This window comes from Emys orbicularis, chromosome 1 (assembly GCF_028017835.1).
Source record: "Emys orbicularis isolate rEmyOrb1 chromosome 1, rEmyOrb1.hap1, whole genome shotgun sequence".
Taxonomy (NCBI): domain Eukaryota; kingdom Metazoa; phylum Chordata; order Testudines; family Emydidae; genus Emys; species Emys orbicularis.
The window spans coordinates 10,315,221-10,336,438 of NC_088683.1; the positions used below are offsets into that span (position 1 = coordinate 10,315,221).

Consider the following 21,218-nt stretch of genomic DNA (forward strand, 5'->3'; position numbering starts at 1 on the left):
GATTGCTTAATGATGAGTAAGTGCTGCATTTTAGTTCAGATTCGTATAGGGTCAATCTATGTATACAGTCTATAAAATTGCTTTGGCATCCCTTCAGGAGGGAGGGCAATACAGAAAGTCTAAATTATTATTTACAATTCAGTTCACAGATTATATACAGAGAGAAATGTTTTTATCCTGTGAACTTTCATGCTGCTGGTCTTAACACTGGGAGAAAGGGTCTTTTTAAAAATGTTTTAGAACACCGCTTGTGATATTTACAAAAGGTTGCAGCATATACAGATCAGAATTATTGGGCTATATTTCTTGTGACCGTTATATCCTAATTGTGATAGAAGAAATGAGGACAAAAGCTATTGTGATGGGGTTCCTGGGGTGCAACCTGAACTGTGGAACCGCTGAGTTCTCTGTCCCACGCCAACCTGGGCTGCCTCTCACACTGTGATGGTGATGTCAAGGTGAAAACCTCGGACAAGTACTGCACTTATACAGACTTCCACGGGCAGGGACACATCCAACTGTGTTACACGAATGATTTCCCAGCCACTCATGAACCAACTATAGAGAGACTTCAGCCAATTCCCTCCAGCTCCCCAGCCTTGGACCCCAGGACTGTACTGTCTTATACTGCTCAAGGGTCCCTTGGGCAGGCAAGTTCATTAAGAAGTTCGCCACTCTGACAAAATGGTAGTGGACATGCAAAAGCCCTTGTTAACTTGAGCTGAGATTTCCCAAGCACTTCAGCCAAAACCCACTGTTTTAGGTAAAATATAAAATAGATTTATTAACTACAGAAAGATAGATTTTAAGTGATTCTAAGTAGCAGGCATAGAGATCAGAGTTGGTTACTTAAGAAACAAAAATAAATTTGCAGTCTAAATTCTACAAACTAAGCAGGATTTGAATCAAGCAGTGTCTCACCCTGACAGATGGTACAAACAGGTTACAGTTCCTCAATACACAGGCTGGGATTACCTTCCAGCCTGGGACCACCCTTCCCCAGTTCAAAGTCTTTCTCTTCCAGATGTTCCTCCAGGTGTTGAGCTGACAGTGGTGAATATGGGAGTTCCAGCATGCTACTCTGAGTGCAACAGCTCTATATTGGACTTCCTTGCTATAAATCATGAATTGGGACATCAGCTCTATGCCCTTAAACAGAAAGAGAGGATCAAATGCCAGGTCATTAGTAAGAATGAATTCAGCAAAGTTCACTTTGAAAATAATAAAAGTACTGACCAATGAGTATTTATTTTATAGCGAGCGAGAGAGAGAGAGAAAAGGAATTTCATGTGTGAGAATACTATGCTTTCAGATTTACGTCTATAGAAGCACACATTTTATCAACAAAGTTGGGAACATGCTATATCTCGACTTGTGCCCTCAGTTCTCCTTTACATCCAGATGTGTGTTTGCACGTACGTATGCCTTTGTGAAAGCTTTGCACCAAGACTACAATAAGGTCTTATCAAGTCACAACCAAAGATTGTTTTCCCAATTAAACCAGCTATTAAAGGCCACTTCTTAAAAACAGCAGCCTTTAATTGGAAAGAAAAACGTCTTACAATAAATAAAAGGCAGACATTCACCAACTAAAAATCTGACAAGATCTCTCAAAAAATAGCATTTGCTAAATGCCAGCTTGCTTGTTTCATAATACAAAAGCTGCCTCAACGAACTACAGACAAAACAAAAGGTTAGGAAAAATCAATATAAATACACGTGTTTGTCCTCTGCAAGATAAGAAAATATTCCCCAAATTGTCTTGCATCAGTTGACCAGAATTTTCTCAATCCAATTCATTATACTTTAAAGAAACAGTATGAAGGCGGATGGGACTAACATTAGACCTCTGTAACAGCTGGCTCTTGGTCTCCAACAATAATATTTTGCACTTTCACAGTATCTTTCATTGGAAGATCTCAAAGCACTTCACAATGTTTAAAAAATACAAAAGCATTGTAAATAGGGAGGATCTAGTTGAAAATCTGAAAGTGGAAGGTAGCTTGGGTGAAAGTGATCATGAAATGAGAGTTCATGATTCTAAGGAATGGTATGGGGGAAAACCAGCAGAATAAAGACAATGGACTCAAGAAGATGGACGTTAGCAAAGTCAGAGAACTGGTAGGTAAGATCCCATGGGAAGCAAGTCTAAGTGAACAAAAGAGTTCTGGAGAGTTGGTGGGTTTTTAGAAAGACATTAAGGGTTCAAGAGCAAACTATACCAATGTGTAGGAAAGATAGAAAGTATGGTAAGAGGATACTCTGGCTCAACCAGATCGTCAATGACCTGAAACTCAAAAAAGAGTCGTCCAAAAAGTGGAAACTAAGTTAAATTACAAAGGATAAATATAAAAAACAACACAAGCATGTAGCGAAAAAATTAGAAAGGTCAAGGCACAAAACAAGATTAAACGAGCTAAGGAGATAAAGGATAACAAGAAAACATTTTATAAATATTTAAGAAACAAAAGGAAAACCAAGGACCGGGTACGCCCATTACTCAATGAGGAGGGAAAGACAACAATAGAAAGCACAGCAATGGCCAAAGTGTTAAATGTCTTTTTTGTTTCAGTTTTCACCAAAAAAATTAGCAACGATTGGATGACTAACATCACAGTAAATGGGGTAGAATCTGAGGCTAAAATAGGAAAAAAATAAGTTGAGAATTACTCAGACAAGTTAGAGCTCTTCAAGTCGGCAGGGCCTGATGAAATACATCCTAGAATATTTAAGGAGCTGGCTGAAGAGATCTCTGAACCATTAGCAATTATCTTTGAGAACTCATGGAGGACAGGATACCAGAGGACAGGAAAAGGGCAAATATAGTACCTTTCTATAAAAAGGAAAACCCATGGAATTATAGACCAGTCATCTTAACTTCAGTACCCAGAAAGATAATGGAGCAAATAACCAATCAATTCATAAGCACCTAGAAGAAAATAAGGTAATAAGTAACAGGCAATATAGATTTGTCAAGAACAAATCATGCCAAGCCTACCTAATATCCTTCTTTGACAGGGTAACAAACCTTATGGATGGGAGGAAGGAGTGAACATGATATATCTCAACTTTAGTAAGGTTTTTGATACTGTCTCACATGATCTTCTCATAAGCAAACTAGAGAAAAATAGCCTAGATGAACCTACTATAAAGTGGGTGCACAACTAGCTGGAAAACCGTACTCAGAGAGTAGTTATCAATGGTTCACAATTAGACTTGAAGGGTATGTCAAGTGGGGTACCACAGGGATTTGTCCTGGATCCAGTTCTAATCAATATCTTTATAACTGATTTAAATAATGGCATAAAGAGTACCGTTATAAAGTTTGCAGATGATACCAAACTGGAAGGAATTGCAAGCACTTTGGAGGACAGGATTAGAATGCAAAATGATTTTGACAAACTTGAGAAATGGTTTGAATTAAACAGGATGAAACTCAATGAGGACAAATGCAAAGTACTACTCTTAAGAAGGAACGATTGCCTAGGAAGGAGTACTGCAGAAAAAGATCTGGGGTTTATAGTGGATCACAAACCAAATATGAGTCAACAATGTAATACTGTTGCAAAAATACGTGACCATCAGTCTGGGATGTGTTAGCAAGAGTGTGATAAGACACAAGAAGTAATTCTTCCACTCTACTCAGCACTAATAAGGCCTCAACTGGAGTATTGTGTCCAGTTCTGGGTACCACAGTACAGGAAAGATGTGCACAAACGGAGAAAGTCCAGAGGAGTGCAACAAAATGATTAAAAGTCTAAAACAGTGGTTCTCAACCAGGGGTATGCAACCCTGGGGGTACACAGAGGCCTTCCAGAGGGTACATCAGCTCACCTAACTATTTGCCTAGTTTTACAATAGGCTACATAAAATGCACTAGCGAAGTCAGTACAAACTAAAATTTCATACAATGACTTGTTTATACTGGTCTATATACTAGACACTGAAATGTAAGTACAATATTTATATTCCAATTGATTTATTTTATAATTATATGGTAAAAATGAGAAAGTAAGCGATTTTTCAGTAATAGTGTGCTGTGACACTTTTGTATTTTTATGTCTGATTTTGTAAGCAAGTAGATTTTAAGTAAGGTGAAACTCAGGGGTACCCAAGACAAATCAGATTCCTGAAAGGGGTACAGTCGTCTGGAAAGGTTGAGAGCCACTGGTCTAGAAAACATAACCGAAGAGGAAACACTCAACAAAAAAATGGGTTTGTTTAGTCTGGAGAAGAGAAGACTGAGGGAGGAACATGACAACAGTCTTCAAGTACAAAAAAGGTTGTTACAAAGAGGAGTGTGATAAATTATTCTCCTTAACACTGAGGACAGGACAAGAAGTACTGGGCTTAAATTGCAGCAAGGAAAATTTAGGTTGGATGTTAGGAAAAACTTCCGAAGTGTAAGGGTAGTTAATCACTAGAACAAATTACCTCCGTTACTGGAGATTTTTTGGAATAGATTAGACAAACACCTGTCGGGGATAGTCTAGATAATACTTGGTCCCTCCTCAGTGCAGGGGACTGGACTAGATGACCTGTTGAGGTCCTTACAGTCCTACATTTCCATGATTATTATGCACAATTTACCAATGGGTAAACCAGGCACAGAGAGGATAAACATTTTGCTTCAGAATACACAGCAAATCAATAGTGGTGCCGAGAACAGAATCTAAGGGCTTGCCTACACTTACCGTGGATGGACGCTGCGGCCTAAGTGGCAGTCTGCTGCTCTAAGCACTCAATAACACTTCCTCCTGAAATTTAATAGCTACCTATTAGATAAGGCCAACATAAAAAAATGGGAGCTTCACAGCACATCACAGAAACAGTGCTCTAGTACAATCCCACTTTATCTCCCTGCTCCTAAGTAGGTGTATAGCAAAGTTTTCAAGCCCTGCATTAGATTATCCCCTCCACTCTGCCTACTTTGTCTGTTATTGTGAGCAAACGTGGTACTGTACAATGATCTGCATCAGGACCTAGATAAATGAGAAATCTTCTTAAAAGGAAGTGTCCAGAAAACCAGTCTATTCCCAATGCAATGGGAAGGATTGCCACTTACTGGGGACAGTCATACTACTTTATTGAGATACAAGCTACAGTCCTTTCTATGGACTATCCCTCAATTTCCTGATTATCTGCATCCCAAGATACTGTGGTGTTTCCAAAATAACTAAGAGTTTTGCCTATTATAGTTGGCAATATCTTACTGCAAGCTCAAAATTATATGGCTTTCCCTACCAGCCATGTATCTTTCCCATATAGCAAACATTCCTTGACATCATCTCAGTTGGGTCTCATCTGAGCTCAAATGTAGTTCCATCAGTTTTACTTCAAATATAACAATCATATATAAAAATTACTCATATTTTTCTAGACATGCCAAACAACAGGCATGGAAATGTTGTTAGATGTCCAGCACATTCATCTTGATCTTAACTACTAATAAAAGATCATAGAGAATGAATTTTAATAATATAACTTCCTTTCCACCATTTATGCCATTTACTTTTTGCACTCAACTAGAAAATGAAGTTATTAATGGATCAGTTTTCCTTTCAGTTTTACGTTCAGATTCCCATGGACTAGTTCAATATTATGTCTGGACTGCAAACACTGCAGGGAATGTTTAGATCCAAAACAAGAACAGCTTCCATTGATTTTTTATTTCTTAAATGTCATGACTCACTAGAACGTTTTAATATTTTCACACCGTATTTTATCTAAATGTTAAATTGAAATTTTGGGCCTAATCTATCTATGATATCAGTGCCTCTATAACGAAAGTTCCTAGACAGGTAAAACAAACATGTAACAATATTAGATATTTCACTATAAACCTAAAGGATTCCAAATTTAGGTTTTGTTAAAAAGGGGGATAGGAGATATGACAACATCTTATATAAACAGACATAGTTTTCAGTTTTTAAGAATTGTGGGAAAAGTTGGAGATTTAAATCTTCCCTGGTATGCTGGCATCTCAACCCAAGAGCATTGGGTTTGAGAACCATAAAGTGAAACTTAACACAAACAGAAAATAAAAATGATTCATCCAATTTCGCTGTCCACACTCAGTGACACTAAAAACAGCTTAAGTAGTAAAAGGTGGTCACATTTACATTATTAAAATTTTTGAAGCTGTCATTAATAAACTACGGTAAAGAATTATTTCAAAATATGAATTTTATGTTAGCGCCCCTTTTGGTTTTCCCACTATAAACATGTCACACACACACACTTAGTTTTTGCTTAGACATTTCATCTTCCCTCAAATTAATTCTTGCAGTTATCTTGTAACGGGACTCTACAACTTGGTCATATGCTGCAACAAAATGCACCTATGTTATTAATTTCCTTGGCTTTCAATAGTTTAATGTATTGTTGGGTGGTAAACTGAAATCAAGGACACAGAAAAACTTCAGGTGTATTAAAGAAAGCTCTCTATATTTACTATTACTTGTGCCTCTTATTTTGTTACCATCACACACTCTAAAAACTAATGTTACACATCTGGGATGCTTGAAAGATCATACAACATGCCTTAGATGTGATCTAAACAACTGTCCACTATGGGTTGCTATCTTTCTGGAGTTCTGTGTGGTCTCATACACACTTTTTGTATAGCTACATTGCAATTAAAAACCCATGGTTGGCCTGTGCCTACTGACTCAGGCTCACAGGGCTCAGGCTAAGAGGCTGTTTAATTGCAGTGTAAATTCCTCCAACCAAGACATCGCCACCTTTCTGAGCGGCTCCCTGGATGGGGAATTCGGACGGGACGGGCGCGACATCGCTTCACTGTGGTCCCGCACTCGCAACGCCACGCGCCGCCTGGGGAAGCGCATCAGATGCCGCTGGGAGTGGTGCGAGGAGCGCCAGGAGCTGGGAGTCCGGGTGCCGCAGATCAGGTCCGACGACAACACCATCGTCACCCCGACGGCCAGGGGCTTGCTGGAGAGGACTCTGAAGGCCGCCATCCGCTCGCTGGACGTGGAAACCCTGAAGCGTAAACCGGACCAGGGTAAAGCCTTTGAGTTGACCAGCAAGTGGGACGCCAGCAACCACTTCCTCGCCGGGGGAGGCTTCACCCGTTTCGCCGACTGGCGGTTCATCCACCGTGCCCGGCTCAACTGCGTCCCGCTCAACGGAGCCGTCAGCCACGGGAACCGAGACAAGCGTTGCAGGAAGTGTGGCTACTCCAACGAGACCCTGCCCCACGTCCTGTGCAGCTGCAAACCCCACTCCAGAACCTGGCAGCTGCGCCACAACACCATCCAGAACCGCCTGGTGAAAGCCACCGCGCCACACCTGCGGGAGATCGCTGTGAACTGCACCATCCCCGGTACCGACAGCCAGCTACGACCTGACGTGGTCGTCACCGACGAGGCCCAGAAAAAGATCATCCTCGTCGACGTCACGGTCTCCTTTGAGAACAGGACTCCGGCATTTCGCGAAGCCCGAGCTCGTAAGCTGGAAAAGTACGCCCCCCTGGCTGACACCCTGAGAGCGAAGGGCTATGAGGTGCAGATGGATGCCCTGATTGTCAGAGCCCTGGGCGCCTGGGACCCCTGCAACGAGCCTGTGCTGCGGACCTGCGGGATCGGTCGACGCTACGCACATCTCATGCGGCGCCTCATGGTCTCAGACGCCATCCGATGGTCCAGGGACATCTACATCGAGCACATCACCGGCCACCGACAGTACCAGGAGGCGTGAGCCAGAGTGACATCGTTCTCCCACTACGAGAAAGGGACCAAGTGACCTTCTCCGTTGGATCATATGAACTGGAACCATAAACTCCCTAAACATTAAATCTCACCAAATGAGGGTCAGTCCATCCTCATCATCATATCCACTCATTATACTCCACACCGGAACACAACCACTCTATGAACTTCATACCCTCATACCTCAATGTCTGTACTTTGACCCATCAACCTTTTACCCCAATCGGGGATATTGCAGATTATGTATTCCTCATGCCACCTGACCTTAACCCAGACTTTGCACCCTCGATAATCTGTATGTTATTCCCTGATAACCAGAAACTTCTATGCTCAAACTCTGTTAACTATTTATTTTTTTTAACATGATCTTAATAAAAATTTTAAATTTGGGCTAGGACTGGAGCACAGGCTCTAGGTCCCAGCAAGGTGGAAAGATCCCAGAGGTCAGGCTACAGCCCAAAACTGAACATCTATACAGGTGTCTAATTGCACTGTTGACATACCCATAGAGTTTTAGGCCAGAAGGGACCATCATGATCATCTAGTCTTGACCTGCACACTGCAGACCACACAACCTCACCCACCTACTCCTGCCCATAACTAAGGCTAAGATTTTCGGATGTGTATTTTTATTATAAGTCACAGATAGGATGCGGGCAATAAAAAATAAAATCACGGAAATGTAGAGGGCCAGTGCTAGGGGGTAGCAAGCAGGGCAATTGCCCAGGACCCCACGCCTCAAGGGGCCCTGTGAACATAAGTTACGGGTGGCAAGGCTCTGACTTTAGCCCCGGGCAGCAGGGCTCCGTCTTCAACTGAAGCCTGAGCCCTGCCACCCAGAGCTGAAGCCCAAGTCCTGCCAGCCAGGGCTGAATTAGTGGAATTTCGAGCAAGTCACAGAGCTCTCATAAAATCACATAATCCGTGACGTTCGTGACAGACTTATCCCTAACCTGTCACTGACTTACCGAAATCCTCAAATCTTAAGTTGAAGCCTTGACATCACAGAGAATCCACTTTTAATCTAGTTCAAACCAGCAAGTGACCTATCCGTACTGCAGAGGAAGATGAAAACTTCACAGGATCTCCGCCAATCTGATCCAAAGGAAAATTTCTCCCCAATCCCAAATAGGGTGATCAGTTAGAACCTCAGCATGTGGGTGAGATCCACCAACCAGACACCTGGGAAAGAATTTCTGTAGTAACTCAGAGTCCTCCCCATCTAGTGTCCAATCACTGACCTATGCCTGCAGGACACTAAAGAAAACCAGATTTTTTTCCAGTCATTATCATGATGCTTAAATAAGAGGCGCTGTGTAAATGCAAATTATTATTATAGTTTATTCCAGGTAGATGATACAAAGCCACTGAATTTTATAATGCATTATTAATGCAACCATCTCATCATGCACAGCAGTTACAATATGATGTGTGTGTGCATGGGGACAGCAAATAATAATATTAGTAAGCATCAGTATGTGAAAGGTTGGCATTAGTAAACACCAGTGTGGGAAACTGGCTGCCAACTCACTGGTTGTAAGCAGCATAGAAAGGATGTGATTTTAAAAGTATTTTTAAAGGGACAGAGGGAAATGAGTGGAGTGGAGTGAGGGGATCAGACAGATCCAGGCACAGTAGCTGGATCATCCTCTGACATAGAAAGGAGGGGTTGTAGGAGTGAGTGCAGGCAAAAAACAGCAGAGTCACAATATGATGTGACATACTGTACTTGCAGTTTTTCCTTTTCATCCCCTGCAAGGCAATACAATCCCTAGAAGGCAGCAACTTTTCAATCGCTGTGGTTTATAACAGGATATGAGACTGCATGTACATTTCCTGGTGCTTTCTGACCAGCCTTAGTCTAATCAGCTCAAAGGCCGCTGTGCATGCAGGGTGCTCCAGCAAACACTGATACAGGGGTTCCCAGTCCTTCCAGGACATCACAAGAATGGTACTGACTAAGCCCTGTTGCTTTCATTGAGGGACCCCAGAATAGGGCACAGGGGGCATGTGAGAAAGAGTCTTCTGTGGTCACAAGATCCTTAGGCCCTCTTATTTCAATCAAGTCAGCCAAGGAGGTGGATGGGGAAAAGGGGTAGGACCTAATGCACATTACAGCCACCACAGAGCATGTGGATGCCCTTACTCCCAATGAAGGGCTTCCTAAAAATTAGGGGGGCGGGTGCCCTGCTGGGTTTGCCTGGTCTCTAGCTCTCACTGTTAGTGTCAGCGCCGTTGGGACTTAACAGGACTGTTGTGGTTATGTGGGCCACAGAGGCCACCCCCCAATGCCCACAAGGGCCACTGTGTCAGACAAGCACCTCTGATAACTGGGGGGTACCCTCCAGCCGCAGGGCACGCTGGCGCCCAGTGTCATGAGCGGCTTCTGAGAGCCGGGGATCCCCTGCGGCCACAGCCTGAGATCCCCACTGAGGCTAAGCCGTCCCCTCCCTCCCCCACGAGAAATGGGGGCCTCCTGCAGCTGCAGGGTTTGCTGCTGTCCAGGGGTCCCTGAAATCTGGGGGGGTCACTCGAGTCCCGGCACCACGGGCGCCCTCAGCTCTGACAAGCGGGGCCTGTCGTGGCCATGGGCACCCCGCTGCTGGAGGTCCCTGCTACAACCGCGGGGGGCCGGGCCTCGGGGTGGGGGGTCACCCCATGGCAGCTCCCCGGGGGCCTGAGGGGAAGCGTGGCCCAGCGAGCCCTGCTGAGAGGGGCTTGGAGGGGACGTGCCGCCCACATCCTCGGGGGGGGCCCTGCGAGCTCCCGTCCCCCCCTACCTGATCACAGAGATGAGCAGGCCCGAGGGGTCCTTGCTCTTGCTCATGGTGCTTCTGTATCTCCCGGACGCCTCTCCCGCCATCTTGAGCCCACCCCATACACAGGTTCGTACACCCTTGCTGGCTGCAGCTCGACCAATCGGAATCGAGGAGTTGAGCGACTAAGACTCAACACTCCAATAAGAGCCGAGAGAAGGCGGGATATGGGCGATCAAGCTTCTATGCAATGTGTGGGACGGGCCCTGGGCACGCTGGGAGTTGTAGTTTTCACCGTGTTCCTTTTCCAGCTGCCCATGCTCAGGTAACTGGTCGATGAAACGGAGTTGAGCTGAGCTAACTTGGCATAAAATGTTCTAGCCTTGGAAGAGGTTAGTGGGAGGGGCTTGGAGCCAGTCTGACGTGCCCGATTCAATAGCCTCAATATTTCCAGCGTCACCCCAATTGTTATTATTATGTACTGTTTTATGTAAAGTTAAATTGCAGCAAGGGAGGATTAGGTTTGACATTAGGAAAAACTTCCTGTCAGGGTGGTTAAGCACTGGAATAAATTGCTTAGGGAGGTTGTGGAATCTCCATCATTGGGGATTTTTAAGAGCAGGTTAGACAAACACCTGTGAGGGATGGTCTAGATAAGACTTAGTCCTGCCTTGAGTGCAGGGGACTGGACTAGAAGACTTTTCGAGGTCACTTCCAGTCCAATGATTCTATGATTTTCTATGGTAGGTGGGCACTTTCCCAAACACTGAAGAAAGATAGTCCTGCTCCAGGCAGCTCACAATCTAATGTATTATTAATGCTATTCATTTTTAATTTGGTCTTGGACTTTACCAAGATTTAAAAATATAGAGGATTGAAGGGAGAGAGGAGCATAAAGTCCTCACCAGGCAACACAGCATCATGATTTCATGGTTCTGATGCAATGCTGTTATGTCACACGAGATGAGATGCTGTTATGTCACATGCCACACGATGATGCTTTGGCTCAATGACATGACACTGAAAGGGGATGAGGTTTTGGCATTGCATAATGAAGCAATAGTACGATGCCACATCATAATGCAGGGTGGTTTCGCTGATGCTGCATGATAAAGCAACATTATGGTGTGGTATTGTAACAGGATGAGTTTTCTACATGGCCTGATAACACTTTCACTGAATGTGGTGTGGCGTAATTGGATGAAGCTTTAGCACCACATGATATCATTGCAACATGGTGTCAAGTATCAGGGGGTAGCTGTGTTAGTCTGTATCTACAAAAACAACAAGGAGTCTGGTGGCATCTTAAAGACTAACAGATTTATTTGGGCATAAGCTTTGTGAGGATTTTACCCACGAAAGCTTATGCCCAAATAAATCTGTTAGTCTTTAAGGTGCCACCAGACTCCTTGTTGTTATTGCAACATGATGTCATGGAGCTGTCATAGCATGATGATATCTTGGTAGAGCTGGGAGAAAATTTCCCATCAATACCTGTTTTTTTAATGCAAAGTGACTTTTTTGACAAAATGGTAAGTTTTGCAGAAAATGTTGATTTTTGTTAATATTTGTCAGGCTATCATCAAAAACCCCTAAAGTAAACAATTTTTTGTTTTCGGTTGCCAAAATTTGAAAAAAATTGTTTGGGGGTTTTCAGATAAACATAAGAACGGCCATACTGGGTCAGACCAAAGGTCCATCTAGCCCAGTATCCTGTCTTTCAACAGTGGCCAATGACAGGTATCCCAGAGGGAATGAACAGAACAGGTAATTATCAAGTCATCCATCCCTTGTCGTCCATTCCCAGCTTCTGGCAAACAGAGGCTAGGGACACCATCCCTCCCCACCCTAATAGCCATTGATGGACCTATCCTCCATGAATTTATCTAGTTCTTTTTTGAACCCTGTTATAGTCTTGGCCTTCACAACATCCTGTGTCAAGACATTCCACAGGTTGACTGTGCGGTGTGTGAAGAAATACTTCCTTTTGTTTGTTTCAAACCTGCTGCCTATTAATTTTGTTTGGTGACCCCTAGTTCTTGTATTATGAGAAGGAGTAAATAACACTTCCTTATTTGCTTTCTCCACATCAGCCATGATTTTATAGACCTCTATCATATCCCTCTTTAGTCGTCTCTTTTCCAAGCTGAAAAGTCCCAGACTTATTAAACGCTCCTCATACGGAAGACTTTCCATACTCCCAATCATTTTTGTTGCCCTTTTATGAACCTTTTCCGATTCCAATATATCTTTTCTGAGATGGGGCAACCACATCTGCATACAGTATTCAAGGTGTGGGCATACCATAGATTTATATAGAGGCAATATGATATTTTCTGTCTTATTATCTATCCCTTTCTTAATGATTCCCAACATTCTGTTTGCTTTTTTGACTGCTGCTGCACATTGAGTGGATGTTTTCAGAGAACTCGCCACAATGATTCCAAGATCTCTTTCTTGAGTGGTAACAGCTAATTTAGACCCCATCATTTTATGTGTATAGTTGGGATTATGTTTTCCAATGTGTATTACTTTGCATTTATCAACATTGAAGTTCATCTGCCATTTTACCTGCATCTGAAGAAGAAGTGGGTTTTTACCCACGAAAGCTTATGCCCAAATAAATCTGTTAGTCTTTAAAGTGCCACCTGACTCCTCATTGTTTTTATCTGCCATTTTGTTGCCCAGTCACCCAGTTTTGTGATATCCTTGTGTAGCTCTTTGTAGTCTGCTTGGGACTTAGTTATCTTGAGTAGTTTTGTATCATCTGCATAAAACTTGAAACATTTAATCACAAACAAAAGAACTGTCATTTTCATTAAAATATTTCAGGGGCGGGGAAATAATTTTCCTACCAGGTCTCTAATTTAGCTTACTGTCATGTCAGACTAGGTAATAGAATCACAAGCTGGTCATCAAGACAGATATGATTTTACTGTTGAATGATAAATGCTGATATCATCATAGAATTATCACCTACTGAGATTTTGGTCTCTTTGCTCAATTCATCACTTTCCAGATGAGCTCTGTGTTAACTGGGGCCTGGTGCATTCCACAGTATCAACTGGTGCTAAATTTGTATCTGCCTGATACAAGCAGATCATCACAACTAATGGGTCTCAAACCTGAGCCTGTAAGGCTCATGGGAGAAGCCGTGCTCTAATCTTCCACCTGGCAAAATGCTAACAATAGCTTACCTGGGACCCACAAAGCCCAGCCCCAGTGAGAGGCCCAGTCCCCCTAAGCACTGATTGTCAGAGTCCACAGCAGCTGATTGGCCCGCTGGCCCTACTTAAGCCAGCAGCAAGAATAGGAAACTGCCGGAATTTCTGTTCTCCATTCTGTTGCTACCCCAGCTTGATTTTGTGGCATCCTGATCTGGCTTGACTTCTGGCATCTGACCTGTGCTTCCCAATCTCCAGTTTGTCTCCTGCCTCTGACCCCCTGGTATCCTGACCCAGCCTGACACTGGTTCCCACCTTGTGATTCTGATCTCCAGCTTATCTTCTGTTTCTGACTTCCCAGTATCCTCATGCAGCTGACTTTTGGCTCCTGTCTCATGACTCTGGACTCTGACTCTGATTACCAGGTTGGCCACCCACGAGCCAGCTGTGATGCAGAGTGGGGCTGTGCTGCTCAAAATGATCCAGAGCCAGTTGGAGATGCTGAATCCTGACCACATGGACAAAGAGAAAAAACAACAGACTCCTCCCCCTGCATTAACAATGTGGATGATAAAAAGGGTCCACAGAGCTCCCAGTCACAGGGTGGAAATAGATACCCTTAACATTGACATCGAGGCCTCTTCTGTGCCTCCAGGGTGACAGAACCTTCCTTGTCTCAGAAACCTACAAACATTATATATAGCTTACTCTGCAATAGCTATTCTGGTCAATTTCTCCTTGTATATAAGCCCTCAGCTCTAGAACTTGCTTCCTATCTGATCTGGGAAAACTCAGCTTTATTGACTTTCTGGGCAGATTTACTCATGCCTTTGCTTGAAGATGGTGTTTTGAATCAGAGTTTTTATATGCTGGCTGGAGGGAGTTTTTCCATATTGACTTTTTGCCAATGTTGGATTTTGTTAATTGGTGATTCATATTGATTATGCTGTACACACACATTGCAGAGATTACAGTGGGGCTGAAATCAATAGGTCCTGCCTCTTGATTCCTGATGTCTACAACAATCACCTTATTCAGGAGGACCTTCATCAATACAACAGTGAACTTTTCCAAGAGTTGTAACTTTCTTGGCTTTCAGTCCTTTACGCTAATTGCTAGATCACAGCTGTACTGCATTTGCAATCCACTTTGTCCCCCACACCACTGATCAGCTCCCCCAGCCTCCTTGTTCTCACTCTCCCAGCCCTGCCCCTCTCTCCCTGCAGGTGGGCCATGATTACTGCCAGACTGGTGACTGTATGCTCACTGACTCCGGTCGCTTACTTCACGCTGCTGCTGTCCAGATCCTGCTCCCCAACTTGCTACCTGCTGCCGAGGGGAACTGGGAGTGGGATCCAAGCAGCAACAGCAGTGTGGAGGAAGCGGCTGGAGCCAGTGAGCAGACAGTCAGCAGCCTGTCCCTACATCCAGTGTGCTCCTGTGGCGCTTCTTCAGGACTGCTGCTGTCTGGATTCTGCTCCCCATGCCTCTGCCTGCTGCTCAAGAGAAGTGAGAATGTGGGGGTAGGAGTGAGCACCTCCAGGGCACAAGTGACCCCTTTAGACCCTTCACATGACCCATAAGTGGGTTGGGACCTACCATTTGGGAAACACTGATATAGAGGGAACCTGAGTTTAGGACCTGTTCCATTAGTAATACGAAGGCTACAGTTTTGTCATGGAGGTTGCAGAAGTCACGGAATCCGTGACTTCCAGTGACCTCCGTGACTTCAGCCTGTGGTGGTCGGGAACTGCAGGGTCCCCCGCCGCTCACAGGGGCAGGGAGCTGTGGAGTACTCCCGCCGCCTCTGGCGGCCCCCGAAGCTCCCAGCCAGCGCAGGGAGCGGGGAACCCCCGAGCTCCTGGCCGCTGTGGGTAGCAGGGACCCCCGGAGCAACAGGCGGTGGGGGAACCCCCAGCTCCTGGCCACTGTGGGCAGCGGGGAACCCCCGAGCTCCTGGCTGCCGCGGGTGAACCTCTGAGCTCCCTGCTGCCATAGGCCCCCAGAGGGGTGGGCGACAGGTACCCCGCAGCTCTTGGCCCCCGTGGGCAGCGGGGGACCCCTGGAGCTGCAGGCAGCAGGGGTACCCCACAGCCCCCAGCTGCTGAAAGTGGGTTTTAGTCCCTGCGCAGCTGCCCCACTTCAGGCAGTGTGGGGACCCGCAGATCCCCATTTTGTCACAGATATTTTTAGTAAAAGTCACGGACAGGTCAAAAGTGGGTTTGGTCACATGAGTGTCAAAAACCTTTCCTGGAAGCAAAATAATTGGTCACCTCAGACAGTGTCAGACAGACAGACACACTTTAACCCATCCTTTAGCATAAGATGCCTTCTCACATGGAACTGGGGCAGTTATATTGCACACAATGCCAGATGGCAGTGAGAGACCTATAGCATTTGCCTCAAGATCTCTCACAGTGGCAGACCATAATTATGCACAAATAGACAAGGAGACTTTAAGTCTGGTATGGGGTGTGTAGCAGGTGGTCACCCCGCTCCTGCCCTGAAGGGCTTAAAACAGCCCTGGGAGAGGGCTGTGGCAGCGGAAAAGCTGGGCTGATTGGGGGAAGCAGCCACAGGTGGGGCCAGCCCCAATCAGACCACAGCTGGCCCTATAAGAGGGCGGAGGGCCGGAAACTGAGAGACACTCTCTCTCTAGCTTCCTGAGAGGGAAGGACCTGGCTGCCTGGGAGCTGGGAAGGGTACCTGAGGTGGAGCAATGTTGGGGAAGGGCAGAGGGAGCTGGGGATCTCCAGCCTAGTAAAACCCCAGGCTGCAGGCCTTGCAAAAAGGTACTGGGGCTGCAGGGGGGGCAGCCCAGAGACACGCAAAGGCAACAGATCCTAACCCTCCTTGCCGATGATGAGTGGTTTACAGACTGCAGTCTGCCCCAGTGAGCGGGGGCTAGATGGAGACTGGCAGTAGCCACTGAGGCAAGGTGGGGCTAGAGGGTTGGGGGTTCCCCTGGGTGGGGAGACCCAGATTTTGGGTTACTGTCAGGAGCAGAACCTTGCTGTAAAGGGCACCGGGGTCTGGGAAGGACACGGGGCCAGCGGCAGGCGAGACACGGGCCTGCAGAGGGCGCTCCGGGCTGGAAGCGCTAATCCCCAGGACGACCAGCAGGAGGCGACATGCTGGTGAGTCCTCACCCCGCCACAGAGTGTGAAGAAATTCAACGAGTATCTATATGGGAGAAAATTCATCATTGTCACAGACCACCAACCCCTAGCAGCAATCCTTCATCTGAGGAAGGGAGTTTCTGTGACAAGGGCAGCATGTATGCAATGCTAGACTCTCTTCTTACCTGGTTACATCTGTGACATTGAGTTCAAAATAACAAAAGCCCATACAAATGCAGGTGAGCTCTCCCACCTGCTCGTGCTAGTTGAAGGACCACCTGTAACAGAGACAGAATCTATTGAATTTGTCAATTTGTTTCAGATTGAGTGTGCCCCAGTGACTTGTAGTTTGAGCAAGAAACCAAGAGGGATCCCACACTAGTTCAGGATTATGCAGCCACCGTGAAGGGTTGGAAATACACTGACAGCCCTAATCTGGCACCCTTTTACACATGCAAAGGTGCTTCCCATACATCAAAGGTGTATCATGTGAAGAATTTGTGTTGTTATACCTGGTAAACTGCACACAAAAGTATTAGAAGAGCTCCATGTAGGTCACCTAGGGGTAGTAAAAATGAAGGCTTTTGCCAGAAGTTTTGTATGATGGCCAGACATTGACCAACAAATACAGCAGCTTGCTAAGGAATGTTTGGGATGCCAACAGGTACAGTGCATGCCTAAACCAGCACCATTACACCTCTGGAAATGGCCATCAGCTCCCTGGCAACATCTGCATGTTGATTTTTGCAGGACCATTTTTAGGAATGACATGGATGTACACTCCAGATGGCCAGAATTTTTTTTGCATAAGAACCACCATAGCTGCACAGACAGTAGAAAAACTTTGAAGTTTGTTTGCAAGAACTGCACTGCCAGAGCAAGTTGCGAGTGACAATGGTCTTCAGAAGAGTTTCAGTGATTCATGAGGAAAAATGTTTGACCTGTTACTGTGACAAGGTGGGGTTTTCCCCCTTGTTATGTTGTACGTGAGTCTGTAAGAGTCTTACTGTTTTGCATGAATGCTGTGTGTACTTCAGTATCCCTGTGTATTATGCCAATGCGTAAGTGGTGGGAATAAGGGTGCGTGACCTTTGCTGAGACCCTCAGGGGCAGGTGAGGCTGCACCAGCTGCCTGCACGTAAGCGATGGCCGATGCCCTTTGGAACCTGAGAACCAGGAGGGGGATGTGACCAGGTGACACTTTGCCTGGGAAGCAAGACAAAGGCCGGGAGGAGGGGCACCAAGGTGTCAGAGGTCAGGATGCTGGAAGCGAGTCAGTCTCCTGTTGGGTGTCGGAGGAAGCGCCCAGGGGGCACCAGGCCCTGGGTCCCCCCCAAGATGGACTTTGCTGATTGGTCCTGTTTTCTGTTCTAACAAGCTCAATTCTACTCTGTGTTCCAGTCGACTAATAAACCTTCTGTTTTACACACTGGCTGAGAGTCACTGCTGACTGTGGAGTTGGGGTGCAAGGCCCCTCTGGCTTCCCCAGGGGTCCCGTCCAGAGGGACCCGGTGCGGGAGGTGCACAGTGAGAACAGGGGTGCTGAATGCTCTGAGGTCAGACCCAGGAAGGCCATAGCCGAAGAGGAACATTGCCCTGGGCAGCATGCCCTGAGGTGAGTGACACTGCCCCAGAGTCCTGTCTGGCTTCACACAGAGCAGTTCCAGAGCATCATACCTGTGACTCGGTGACAATTACCTCAGCACCAAATCACCCAGCCACAATTGGCTTGTGCCATAAATATAAAGGGAAGGGTAACAACTTTCCTGTATACAGTACTATAAAATCCCTCCTGGCCAGAGGCACAAAATCCTTTTACCTGTAAAGGGTTAGAAGCTCAGGTAACCTAGCTGGCACCTGACCCAAAGGACCAATAAGGGGACAAGATACTTTCAAATCTGGGGAGGGGAAAAAGCCTTTGTTTTGTCTGTTCTTTGTCTGTCTGTTCTGTGGCTTTGGCCAGAGCAAGATCAAAGAAGCAAGCAATCCAACTCCTATAGAGTTAGTAAGTATTTAGCAAGGAAATACGTTAGATTTACTTTTATTTTGGCTTGTGAATTTTCTCTGTGCTGAGAGGGAGGGTATTCCTGGTTTTCTTTTTGTAACTTTAAAGTTTTTTGCCCAGAGGAAAACCCTCTGTGTTTTGAATCTGATTGCCTGTGAGATTATCTTCCATTCTAATTTTACAGAGGTACTCCTTTCATCTTTTTTCTTTAATTAAAATTCTTCTTTTAAGAACCTGATTGGTTTTTCATTGTTTTAAGATCCAAGGGTTTGGGTCTGTGTTCACCTGTACCAATCGGTGAGGATATATTCTCAAGCCTCCCCAGGAAAGGGGGTGTAAGGGCTTGGGGGATTATTCTCAAGCCTGCCCAGGAAAAGGAGTGTAGAGGCTTGGGGGGGGGGGGGATATTTGGGGAAGGTAGGGCTCCAAGTGGCCCTCCCTAAATGTTTGTTTAAATTACTTGATGGTGGCAGCGTTACCTAATCCAAGGTACAAGGAAGGATTTGTGCCTTGGGGAGTTTTTAACCTAAGATGGTAGAAATAAGCTTAGGGGGTCTTTCATGCGGGTCCCCACATCTGTACCCCAGAGTTCAGAGTGAGGAGGGAACCCTGACAGCTTGGTTGAAAGGTTTGTACAAACTTTTAAGCAAGTCCTGCAATCCATGACAGGGGAAAGAAGTCATTACAGCAGAAGCTATCACACTTGTGGCCAGCATATCAAAATGCGGTACATGCCACGATCAACCAAACATCTGCAATGCTGTTTATGGGCCGAAATCTCAAGTCACACTTGGACTTGTTAAAGCCAGATCTACATCTACAAGTCAGAAATTGTCAAATAAGTCAAACTATGGTGAGAGAGATCAGTGCACCGCGTCAGCTACAAGTAGGTCAAACAGTGCAGGTACGTGATTATTGGGGACCCAGTACATAGCTTCCGGCAATTGTTAGTGCATTCAGCCTGTGCATTCATGCCCCAGCTTGACACAACAGCCAATAACATCAGACCAGAAAGCAGCTGTGCTGAACAACCAGCATCTTCTGAGGGAACATCTAAGTCAGACATTGCTGCAGACACAGCCCTTGCTAAGGGAAGTGTTCAAAATCTTGGCAGACGCTATCCAGAAAGAAAACGCAAGCCACCTGAAGGACTTGACTTGTAACTGGATGACAAACACTTCTGAAGTTGTGTACTCATTTCATTGGGGGCAAGGGGGATAGATGTGATGTATTTGAATGTATGGAGCTGAGTGCTGAATCTGTTAACGTGAATTTGCCATTATAGTTGCTTAAGCGGTTGCGTATGTTGAATCTGACGTTTATAGAGTGTGGTTACTATGTTTTTCTCCTCTGTCTATGCAATGCAGAGTCAGTCAGCCGTCATGGCTCCAAGGGTCTGCAGTCTGTGTTTATAACCCGGGATTTGTGCTATACCGCAATACACAACACTACACTCACCGAGCCCCTGCACCACATGGTTTTCTCCCCTCCAGGAGCGACCTTACACCCTAAGGGCCAGATTCTCCAGTCCACTTTAGACTGTGAGCTCTTTGGGGAGGGAACTGTCTTTTTGTGCTGTGTTTGTACAGGCCTAGCACAACAGGGTCCTGGTCCCTGATAGGGCACCTAGGTGTTACCATAATAATAAATAAGTGGCACAAAGTGGCCTTAAACAGTCAGTGAAGAATTCCCCCTGGACAGGGGAACAATCTGGCATAGGCAGCCTTGCTACCTCCTGCCCCATCCCCCCATCATTAAAGAGAAGGAGAGGGAGTTCCAGAGATGGGCCTGGGCAGGACAAGGAGAGGGAGCACGATGAAGTACCTCTCTGCTCTGTCTGATCCTCCAGCCACAAGGGACCCACAATTGTGTAAGGCAGAGCTACACCAATGCAGCCCTAAGTTGTTCTGGAAGCAGGCAGCCCTGTATCAGGGAGCTGCAAGTGGCTCCCTGCAGCCCCCGCCATCTGAACATAGCCCAGAATCAAGCCCTGTGCCTCCAGTCACACAATATATGTCCCTCCTGAAGCTTGATCTTTATCCATCATCCCACAGGAGGACCCAAACTTCCTTGCTCCCTGAGTGAACAGGCACTGGGATCATTATAGAAACAGTATGTCCTGCCCTCCCCACATTCCCCATCCCCCCAGGAATGAGAAGGAGCACCCTACACTGCTCTCAAGCAGCCATTCCAGGTGACTCCATCACTATGGGGCATGTTTTCCAATCAAGGGCAACTCCACTGACATCAGTTGCGTTACACTGCATACAATGGGTGAAAGACCAGAAAATCCAGTCCCAGGTTTTCTGCTCCTCCGAATGGATAGAATCCTGATGTCTTCACTCAGTTTTAACACAGTCCTTACAAGTCTGCCTGAGTAAGAACTGAATTAAGACTTATAAAGAAATCAGGATTTGGCCCTATGATAAATTGTGTCTGAATGA

General features: G+C 45.7%; 1 protein-coding gene across 1 annotated transcript in view; it reads right to left on the minus strand.

The window, feature by feature from the left end:
- Nucleotides 1-10,593, minus strand: part of EXOC4 (exocyst complex component 4) — a 607,048-nt gene extending 596,455 nt beyond the window's left edge. The window contains exon 1 of the mRNA XM_065409076.1: nucleotides 10,511-10,593. Within this exon, the coding sequence (XP_065265148.1) occupies nucleotides 10,511-10,593 (83 nt within the window). The remainder of the gene's footprint in view (nucleotides 1-10,510) is intronic.
- Nucleotides 10,594-21,218: the final 10,625 nt, after the last annotated feature.